General features: G+C 37.8%; 1 protein-coding gene across 8 annotated transcripts in view; it reads right to left on the bottom strand.

Annotated features, from left to right (window-relative positions):
* Nucleotides 1-12,083, bottom strand: part of TBC1D32 (TBC1 domain family member 32) — a 245,006-nt gene that overhangs the window by 215,882 nt on the left and 17,041 nt on the right. For 7 of the 8 annotated variants that reach the window (XR_013534904.1, XM_078370769.1, XM_078370767.1 and 4 more), the window contains one exon: nucleotides 8,753-8,930. Coding sequence is in view for 7 of the 8 variants with exons in the window: in XM_078370769.1 (XP_078226895.1) it covers nucleotides 8,753-8,930 (178 nt within the window). In the remaining variant the exon portion in view is untranslated. Of the gene's footprint in view, nucleotides 1-8,752; nucleotides 8,953-12,083 lie in introns of all 8 variants that reach the window. The other variant, XM_078370771.1, reaches the window with a different exon arrangement.

Genomic DNA, 12,083 nt, shown 5'->3' on the forward strand with positions numbered 1-12,083 from the left:
AATACCTGTACTGTACTATAATCATTACTGGGGAGAAAGAAAAAGGTCAAAAAACTGCAAGAGGAAATGATAACGAATTCTGAAAGCTTAATGTATATCGGAGATAATCCTCTAATTTCCCAAGCAGCTGAAAATGGCCCAGAGGTATTCAGTTTGAAATCACATAGGACCACAGTGGAGAAATTTTCTATTTGAGTGTGTCTTTGAATGGTGTCCATTTCAGCATTCCCTTTAAGAGATATCAACAGGGAACCGACTCAAGATGGCGCAGTGAGAACAACCCAGGATTGAAGCTCTCGGTGTACGCGCGGAGGGTGAGTCAGGGCCGCATTTCCAGGCGGATCTTTGCTGCCCACAGAACGGGAAAATTCCCAAGTATAAAAGAGACACAGGACGCCAGTGCAGTGGTTTTGGCTGGTGCAGCCAGTGGCTGGTGCAGCGGGCGGCTGGCGCAACAGCGCAGTGGCGCTCCACAGCGCTCCGCACAAAGCGCACTGGTCTGGGTGCCATGTTTAACCAGCAATCTGAGACTTGAGAGGGCAGATTGGCATATCCATCTGATTGAACGGGACTTGGACAGTGAGCCAGGTCAGGAGATTTCAGGGAAACGGCGTCTGGGCCAGCGCAGTGGGACAAACAAAATGGTGACTCCAAACGGTCCAGGTGGAGAGTTTCACTGCGGGCACAGCTGAACCCAGGATGGTGCAAATCGGTGGGGGAGGGGCGTCCGCCATTACCGAGGCAGTCCGCCCCTATTGAGGTTACACTCCCATTCCTGACGCAGCCAGCCGTTGCCAAGGCAACCCGCCACAACAGAGAGGCTCTGCCGCAGGGCGTAGCCCCTGACAGCAGGGCGGAGATCGCAGCAGCAGGGCAGAGTCTGCAGCAACAGGGCAGATCTCACAGCAGCAGGGCAGAGCCTCGGCAGGCAAATAGTGACTAGACTGCCTCCTAGCTGGGCAGGACAGCGCAACGGACACTCATAAAGAAAGCCCCAACCCCCCAAGACAGAGCATCTGAGAAAAAAAGGGTTTTTTTAGGAGTTCTGCTGCAGCAGAATTAAACGTAGCAGCCTAACAGCCCTGAATGAACAACAGAGCTCACAACTCAGCACTTGAGCTCCTATAAAGTACAGACTGTCTCCTCAAGCGGCTCCCTGACCCCTCTATATCCAAAAGACTGACTGACGTTTGGCAGGCATCATTCTGGGACAAAGATAGCAGAAAAAGAAACTGATAGCATCCCTCACTGTTCCGCAGCTGCTATAGGTGCACCCCAGACAGGCAGGGCCTGGAGTGGACCTCAGCAGTCGTACAGTGGAGGGGCTAGACTGGCAGAAGGAAAACCAAGTAACAGAAATACTTCATCATCAACAACCTGGGCGTCCACTGAGAGACCCAATCGAAAAGTCAGCAACTACTCAGACGACAAAGATAGGATAAATCCACAAAGATAGGAAGAAACCAGCGCAAAAAGAAAGAAAACACCTGAAACCAGAACACCTCGCCTCCTACAAAGGACCAAAACTCCTCACCAGCAAGAAAACAAAGCTGGATGGAGAAAGACTGTGACGAAATGATGAAATTAGACTTCAGAAAATGGATAATGAGAAATTTTTGTGAGCTAAAAGAATATGTTTTAAATCAATGCAAAAAAACTAAGAAACTTGAAAAAAGATTTGAAAAAAGATTCAAGGAAATGATAATAAGAATGGATAACTTAGAGAGGAATATAAATGAATTGAAGGAGCTGAAAAACACAATACGATAACTTCGCGAAGCATGCACAAGTTTCAACTGCCGAATTAACCAAGCAGAAGAAAGAATATCAGAAGTCGAAGATCAACTCAATGAAATAAAACGAGAAACCAAGATGAGAGAAAAAAGCGCAAAAAGGAATGAACAAAGTCTCCAAGAAATGTGGGACTATGTGAAGAAACCTAACCTACGTTTGATAGGTGTACCAGAATGTGACGAAGAGAATGAATCCAAGCTGGGAAATACTCTTCAGAATATTATCCAGGAAAATTTCCCCCACCTAGTAAGGCAGGCCAACACTCAAATGCAGAAAATACAGAGAACACCACAAAGATATTCCACAAGAAGAGCAACCCCAAGGCACATAATTGTGAGATTCAACAAGGCTGAAATAAAGGAGAAAATCCTAAGAACAGCCAGAGAGAAAGGTCGGGTCACCCACAAAGGGAAGCCCATCAGACTCACAGCAGATCTCCTGTCAGAAACTCTACAAGCCAGAAGAGAGTGGGGGCCAATATTCAACATCCTTAAAGAAAACAACTTTCAACCCAGAAATTCATATCCAGCCAAACTGAGCTTCAGAAGTGAAGGAAAAATAAAATCCTTTGTGAACAAACAAGTACTCAGAGATTTTGTCACCACCAGGCCTGCCTTACAAGAGCTCCTGAAAGAGGCACTACACATAGAAAGGAACAACCAGTACCAGCCATTCCAAAATCACACTAAATGTTAAAGAGCATCAACATAATGAAGAATCTACATCAATTAACGGGAAAAACAGCCAGCTAGCATCAAAATGGCAGTATCAAATTCACACATAACAATATTAACCCTAAATGTAAATGGACTAAATGCACCAATCAAAAGACACAGACTGGCAAATTGGATAAAAAACCAAAACCCATCAGTGTGCTGTATCCAGGAAACCCATCTCACATGTAAGGATACACAAAGGCTCAAAATAAAGGGATGGAGGAAGATTTACCAAGCAAATGGAGAGCAGAAAAAGCAGGAGTTGCAATTCTCATTTCTGATAAAATAGAATTTAAAGCAACAAAGATCAAAAGAGACAAAGAAGGCCATTACATAATGATAAAAGGATCGATACAACAAGAAGAGCTAACGATCCTAAACATATATGGACCCAATACAGGAGCACCCAGATATATAAGGCAAGTTCTTAATGACTTACAAAGAGACTTAGACTCCCACACAATAATAGTGGGAGACTTTAACACTCCACTGTCAATATTAGACAGATCAACCAGACAGAAAATCAACAAGGATATCCAGGGCTTGAATGCAGACCTGGAACAAGCAAACCTGATAGACATTTACAGAACTCTCCACCCCAAATCCACAGAATATACATTCTTCTCAGCACCACATCACACCTACTCTAAAATTGACCACATAATTGGAAGTAAAGCACTGCTCAGGAAATGCAAAACAACGGAAATCATAACAGTCTCTCAGACCATAGTGCAATCAAGTTAGAACTCAGAATTCAGAAACTAACTCAGAACCGCACAGCTTCATGGAAACTGAACAACTGGCTCTTGAATGTTGACTGGATATACAACGATATGAAGGCAGAAATAAAAAAGTTCTTCGAAACCAATGAGAACGAAGACACAACATGCCAGAATCTCTGGGACACATTTAAAGCAGTCTCTAGAGGAAAATATATAGCAATAAGTGCCCATATAAGAAGAGTGGAGAGATCCAAAATTGACACCCTATCATCAAAATTGAAAGAGCTAGAGAAGCAAGATAAAAAAAACCCAATGTCCATGATGAACATAGATGCAAAAATCTTCAATAAAATATTGGCAAGCCGATTGCAAAAGCAAATCAAAAAACTTATTCATCATGATCAAGTAGGATTCATCCCGGGGATGCAAAGCTGGTTCAACATACGCAAGTCTATAAACGTAATTCACCACATAAACAGAACCAAAAGCAAAAACCACACGATTATCTCAATTGATGCAGAGAAGGCATTTGACAAAATTCAACAGCCCTTTATGCTAAAAACCCTCAATAAATTCGGTATCGATGGAACGTATCTCAAAGTAATAAAAGCTATTTACAACAAACCCACAGCCAATATCATACTGAGTGGGCAAAAACTGAAAGCATTCCCTTTGAAATCAGGCACTAGACAAGGATGCCATCTCTCACCACTTTTATTCAATACAGTACTGGAAGTTCTAGCCAGAGCAATCAGGCAAGAAAAAGAAATAAAGGGTATTCAAATAGGAAAGGTGGAAGCCAAATTGTCTCTATTTGCAGACGACATGATAGTATACCTAGAAGACCCCACTGCCTCATCCCAAAAACTCCTGAAACTGATAAGCAACTTCAGCAAAGTCTCAGGATATAAAATCAATGTGCAAAAATCACAAGCATTCCTCTACACCAATAACAGACTTAAAGAAAGCCAAATCAAGAATGAACTGCCATTCACAATTGCTACAAAAAGAATAAAATACCTAGGAATACAACTCACAAAAAATGGAAGGGACCTCTTCAAGGAAAGCTACAAACCACTGCTCAACGAAATAAGAGCGGACACAAACAGATGGAGAAACATTCCATGTTCATGGATAGGAAGAATTAATATCGTAAAAATGGCTATACTGCCCAAAGTAATTTACAGAGTCAACGCTATCCCCATCAAGCTACCATTGACTTTCTTCACAGAACTGGAAAAAACCACCATGAACCTCATATGGAACCAAAAGAGAGCCCGCAGAGCCAAGTCAATTCTAAGCAAAAAGAACACAGCAGGGGGCATCACACTACTGGATTTCAAACTATACTACAAGGCTACAGTAATCAAAACAGCATGGTACTGGTACCAAAACAGAGATATAGACCAATGGAACAAACCAGAGGCATCGGAGGCAACACAACATATCTACAACCATACAATCTTTGATAAACCTGACAAAAACAAGCAATGGGGAAAGGATTCCCTGTTTAATAAATTGTGTTGGGAAAACTGGCTAGCCATGTGCAGAAAGCAGAAACTGGACCCCTTCCTGACACCTTACACTCAAATTAACTCCCGATGGATTAAAGACTTAAACATAAGACCTGGCACCATAAAAACCCTAGAAGGAAATCTAGGCAAAACCATCCAGGACATAGGAGTAGGCAAGGACTTCATGAACAAAACACCAAAAGCATTGGCAACAAAAGCCAAAATAGACAAATGGGACCTAATCAAACTCCACAGCTTCTGCACGGCAAAAGAAACAGTCACTAGAGTGAATTGGCAACCAACAGAATGGGAAAAAATTTTGCAGTTTACCCATCTGACAAAGGGCTAATATCCAGAATTTACAAAGAACTCAAACAGATTTACAGGAAAAAAACAAGCCCATTCAAAAATGGGCAAAGGATATGAACAGACAATTTACAAAAGAAGACATATATGAGGCCAACAATCATATGAAAAAATGCTCATCATCACTGGTCATTAGAGAGATGCAAATCAAAACCACACTGAGATACCATCTCACGCCAGTTAAAATGGCGATCATTAAAAAATCTGGAGACAACAGATGCTGGAGAGGATGTGGAGAAATAGGAACACTTTTACACTGTTGGTGGGAGTGTAAATTAGTTCAACCATTGTGGAAGACAGTGTGGCGATTCCTCAAGGCCTTAGAAATAAAAATTCCATTTGTCCCAGCAATCCCATTACTGGGTATATATCCAAAGGACTATAAGTCGTTCTATTATAAGGACACATGCACAGGAATGTTCATTGCAGCACTGTTTACAATAGCAAAGACCTGGAACCAACCCAAATGCCCATCGATGATAGACTGGACTGAGAAAATGTGGCACATATACACCATGGAATATTATGCAGCAATCAGAAATGATGAGTTTGTGTCGTTTGTAGGGACATGGATGAATCTGGAGAACATCATTCTCAGCAAACTGACACAAGAACAGAAAATGAAATACCGCATCTTCTCACTCATAGGCGGGTGATGAAAAATGATAACACATGGACACAGGGAGGGGAGTACTAAACACTGGGGTCTATTGGAGGGAAAAAGGGAGGGCCAGTGGGGAGGGGGGAGCTGGGGAGGGATAGCCTGGGGAGAAATGCCAAATGTCGGTGAAGGGGAGAAAGGAAGCAAAACACACTGCCATGTGTGTACCTATGCCACTGTCTTGCATGTTCTGCACATGTACCCCAAAACCTAAAATGCAATAAAAAAGAAAAAAAAAAGAGATATCAACAATAAAACCTAACCTGTATAAAGCAGTGACTATATTCCAGGTCCAAGCACATGACATACATTAACTCAGTTAATCTTCTCAACAACCCTATACAGTAAGTAATATTTTCATCCCCATTTACAAATGGGGAACACTACAGCATGAAGAAGTTAAGAAATTTGTCGAAGGCCACACAGCTAGTAAATGGTGGAACCATAGTTTACACCCAAGCAGTCTCTAGGTAGTTGAAAAAAGAATAAACAGAACTTGACTTTGTAGGAAGAGAGGCCAGGTTTAACTTCAAAGTCCACCCCTAACCAGCTATTCAAGTCTGGGTAAATTACTTAACTATTACTATAAGCCTCACTTTTTTCTGTAGAATGGACTAGTAATACCTATAGTGAACATAAAGCTAAGTACAGGGACCAGTCTATGGCAGGAATCTCAATAACATATAGCTGGTATTATTATTTCTATCCTTCTGGCATTATTTTGCAGAGACTTGTTCCAGGTTTAATCGTAATACCAAATCTTTTCATAGCAATGTTCACAACTATGGTAATAACTACTATCTCTCCTTTGTTCAATATCCTCACACTTACACTAACAGTCTCCTATTTTTCAATAGTGTATCAAAAAATCGAAATAAAACCAGGTTACAATTTTTTTAAATAAGAACAATGAATTAAAGCCCATTCTATTCACAAAATACAAGTATTTCAGTAATTAATACCAAACTAACATCAACACTGTTTACAATGTTATTCATAGAAAATTTCAGACCTTTTTTTACCCCACAGCAAGAAACAACAATTTTGAAGTCATGAATAAGATTGCCAGTATTTACTGGAAGGAATGACTGATATATTTTTAGCAATCTTTTCAATTCTGAACACATTAATTTAGCCTCTCTTTGGTCAGCTATATGAAAGAGAGTCTCTTTTCGCTGTGAGGACAAGTGTCGCAATACTTCCTAGAACTTGCCCATACTAAAAGGACAGTTTTGCCATTCATATGCCTCTTCCCAAAACTCCAGGGATACTATGCTTTCTTGATAGGCAGAGTTCACTTTCAACCTAATTAGTTCCTTCTAAAATGAAGTCATATTTATAGGGCAGATACTTAAAAATTTATATATACCCTGTGGACATTCCAAAGCAAGCCAGGGAAACTTAAAGCATGATTCCTTCTCAAGAATTGAAACACAACAAGATTTTTAAGAAAACAAGAACATCTTCTAAAATCATGATCCCATTTCGACCAAAGCTTTGCATTTTTCAAAATCTATCATTTTAATGACTGGAAATAGTTCAGCATTTGGGATTTGGCAAGGTCTTAACTGCCAGCTACTAAATCAGTCCTATTTAGATCTGAGTAACTGTACTTCTTATAACAAATGCTCCATTTTTTTCTTATGTTTCAATTTCAATGTATTCAGGTGGTTCAGCAAGTAAGTAATAGCATATAATCTTGTGAGCCCCCAGAGTCATAAAATTTCAAGTCCAGAAAGTCCTTGATTTGAAGAAGCAACTCAGTAAACTTACTGAACAAGCCATCTAATGGTATTAAACTAAAATCTCTATATCCCATCTTTTTCCACACAGTTCCTTGACAAGAAATGATTAGGGGTTACAGCATGAAAAAAATTAATGATCTTTGTCATGTTCTCCATCACATCAGGTAATCAATCTAACTTGTAAAGTTCACTATTCAGCATAATCTCTCCTGCTAAATGATGCAATGGTGGGAAAGCACAGCAACCTTTAAGTTATGCTTTGAATATTTCCAAAACCATCTTTTCTTCAGTCATGCAGTCCCACCCGTGACCAATATAAATTTTTTTTCATGTTTTCACACAAACTTCTTAAATCCCTTTTTGGTATATGGTTAGGATCTATTTTATAGTTATGTCCCTATGGTATAGCTAATTAGGTGAAAACTGTTCAACTAAAAATATCAGGTGAGATGAACACTAAGGTGAGACAGGCTCCTTTAGGCCTGACAGTCTGTGTGTACGAGTTCATGGCACATGTATAGGCTATAGTCTAGCTAGTTTTCCTTGTCTTTTCTTAGGGCCGATCCAGCCACTGGCCCATCTTTCTCTTAGTTTTGCTGCAGCCAAATGGCAAGGGTCCCTATAACCTGGTAGTAGAAAATGTAAGACCTCAAATCTCTTGACATTTAAAAAAGAGTTTAATGTTTTAAAACTAACAATTCACAACAACTTTCACCTCCAGAGAATGTATAAGGGAAATGTTTCATCTCCATACCTAATCTCTAATTCAGGACTAAATCTTTAATATTAGATTATTTAATTTCTTTTTTTTTTTTTAAGAAGGAGTTTCACTCGTTGCCCAGACTGGAGTGTAAAGGTGCGACCTCGGCTCACCACAACCTCTGCCTCACCTCCTGAGTTCAAGCAATTCTCCTGCCTCAGCCTCCCGGGGAGCTGATGTTACAGGTATGTGCCACCATGCCCGGCTAATTTTGTATTTTTAATGGAGATTGAGTTTCTCCATATTGGTCAAGCTGGTGGTCTTGAACTCCCGACCTCAAGTGATCTCAGTCTCGGCCTCCCAAAGTGCTGGAATTGCAAGCGTGAGCCACTGTGCCTGGCCAGGTTATTTAATTTTATTTTTTATTTTTCTTCTGAATCTTAAAATAAGAAAAATATGGCTAAGAAATAACTTATTGAAGCTAATTATTATAAATGCCATTTCAAGACATAAATGCAAAAGTAAACAACATACCTGATTGAATGACGAATCACTATCAGAGCAGTTGTCTGTGCAGTAACTGCGGCTTTTTTCCTTTTGAATTTTTTTCTGCCTCTCTTGACTTTGTGTCTCATCTTCTTCGAACTTGGTTATCATAGACTCGACCACAGCTATCATAATGTTCTTCAGGTAATGCATCATTTCTTTGTACCTTTAAATTCAAGGCAGTCTTACTAAGAGAAAGGCAGTCAGAAAGTAAAACAGTCAACTAGTTAAATTAACTAATTTTTTTCTATAAAAAGGGAAGTCCCTTTAAGAACACAAGGCTAAAGAGAAAAATCAAACTCAATTTTTCTTAAAGAAGAAGTAGAACCGAATTCACAAAACAGCAACAAAAATTAATAGGGAATTCAAAAAGTATGTGATTTCCCGGGGATTTTTAATGGTTACATGGATCAAGGTAGTAATAAAAGAACCTAAGGCAAGAGGTTTCAATGGTTTGGATTCCAATTGCTAGCAACAAAGTCAACTAGTAATATCATACCACCAAAACCAAGGCCATTTTACACAACACCTTCATCCTCTGTCTTATATTTATCTCTTTCTCCACCCCCCCCATTCTCTATTTTCTTCTCTACTCCCTTGCCCATACTTTAAAGACACCCATAGCCATGACTGAGAGCTCTTATATACTCCCAAGACCTATGTAAGAGTTAAGCTATCAATGTGTCCTTTCACACAGAGGCTGGGGAACCCACTATCAGGACGTTAGAAAAGGGATTCCCAGAATTAATAAGAGTGTGAATTGGATAATACTTAAAATCTCTTTTGGTAGGCCTAAAAATCTCAAAAAGAACTCATAACAAATTTCTCCACTTTGTAACTTCAGACTCTCAAGCATCCATATTAAGATGAGCCTGAAATACTCAAAAGCACTAAGAACAGAATTTTAGAGCTGGAAAGAACCATAAATATAGTCTAGCTCTTTATTTTACAACTGAGGGATATGTGACCTGGACCACTGAAATTTCCACATCTAAAACAAAAAAGGCATAAAGATGTAAATAAAAATAGTAAATAAATTATAAAATTTGAAATCAGAAAACTTGAATTGGAATCCTTTTTTATAGGATTCCAGCTCTGTCATCATAAATAAGTTTCAATTTCCTCAACTATAAAAAGAGATAAAAAATACAATCTAGTTAACCTATTTCATATGACTGTAGCAAAAAATAAATACATACGTATGTCGGTATATATATATATATATATATATACCTGAAATAATAAATACATGTGTACTGTGTGTAGGTTTATATACGTATACACATGTATTTATTATCATTAAAATAAGAGAAATATACTAGGAAAATAAGCACAGAAATGTCCTTTTCTGTATAATTCTGGATAATTGGTCATTGTAATTCTATAAATCAAAAATAGAAAAAAGTACTTTATCTCTCATAAGAGAAATCAAACCTGCTGGGGAATTTGAATGAAAATCATAGACTGAGATTTTAAATAAAAAGTATAAAATATATTTTAAACTTTTATTGTTAAATAGATATAATTTAATATGTAATATTAAATATTTATATCATGTGGAACTACACATTAACTTTTATAATACATGTATTTAACATATTTCTTTAACTATCAGAAGTTATGGGAAAACAGAAAAATACTGGAAGCAGATGGAAATAAGTTAGGAAAAACTAGGGGAAGAAACATACAGAAGGTAACTCAATAGAGGTAACGAAGAGTCCAGGAATATCCCAGTTTGATATAAAGGGACATAAAAACCAAAAAGGATTCCTGAGACACACACACTGATTTGCAAAGTATACATAAGGATAACTGAGCCTGAAGGCCCAGCTTCCGCCTCTATAAATTCCGGCCAGCAAAAAACAGGGAAGCAAAACAGTTCCCTGGCAGCAATCAATATACAGCCACCAAAAGCTTTTCTCTCCTTTCACAGTGATTGAATTATAGCTGCGGACAGGACTAAACTACACTGCCCAGACTCCTTTGCAGCTAGGTAAGGCCATGTCAACAACATAAAGTTCCCATCCCCTTAAAAATTACAATCTGGTGATTTAATAAAAAGGTATAAAAGTAATTCTTAATGATACACAGGATAAGGATAATGGTACTTAAAATCCATAGAAAATCTACAAGTTTTGCTTTGAAAATAAATGATTACAATAAACCTTTTAGAAAAGACCAACATAAATTATTCTGTAAGAAACACAAAATGGCCACAGGCGGTAGCAAATAATTTTAAAAAGTGAATTAAAAAGTAGTGTCACACCATCAATATCGAGAGTTAAATGAACTAACACTCAATAGCAGCCATTGCAGTTTTGAAAAGACTAAAAAAAAACAGATATAAAATAGAATATAAACACCATTGAGTAGATTCCTTCATGCTTTGCAAGTTTTAAAGACTACAGAAACAAAAAGCTCTAAGAAGTACTGAATAAAAATCAAATCAATTAACAATGAAAATCTTCAGAGTAAGTATTTCCACTCATTATGAGTAATACTGTAATATTATATAGCTCCTACAAATAAATTCTTCTGTGTGCAAACATCTGCTTAAAAAATATCAAAATGTTTAATTACAAAAACACTTTATGACAATTGAAATGCTGTTTACAGATGTAGTGTTGATACATTAGTCCTAAGTGATTTCTAAAGAATCACCAAAAAAAAAAAAAGACTGAAAAAATATGCTGTACAATGTAAAATCTTTCATCCATGGTTCATAAAATGGAAAATAAACATTTACTGAGTCATTTAAAATCTTTGTGAGGTAATTATTACTGTATTAATTTTAACACATGGATGAACTAAAACACAGAAAAATCAAATAGCTTACCTAGAGATAAAAAGTAATTTTCTAGAAGTACCATATAAAATTCTGCTCTTACCATGAAAATACTTTCATTAACTGACCAATAAAGTATTTTAGTATTCCTTCTAGAATTAAGTTTAATGATACAGCTAGAAACAGACTTATTAAAAATTATATTATTCAAAGATGAAGATTATTTTATTTTTCATTTTCTCCAAATCAAGAAATAAGAAATCTTAATCTCTATTACTTATGCTTGATATAGATTAGTGCTTTGAACTTGCTAAATTTACTAAAACCGCTATATGATATCACTTTGTCAATGAATAACATATTAATTTAAATAATATAATCAGGCCTTTGTCTTTCCCTGTAGCTGCAGCCCCGGGTCTCATCTTCACTTCTGTGTCCTGTTCTTCTAGATGCCTAGCTTGTGTGACCCTGTGACCTGCAGGTATTGGAGATACACAGCTAAGATGCCAGGATCCCCTGGAAGCCTAGAAATGG

Source organism: Callithrix jacchus, chromosome 4 (assembly GCF_049354715.1).
Source record: "Callithrix jacchus isolate 240 chromosome 4, calJac240_pri, whole genome shotgun sequence".
In the NCBI taxonomy this organism is placed as follows: Eukaryota; Metazoa; Chordata; class Mammalia; order Primates; family Cebidae; genus Callithrix; species Callithrix jacchus.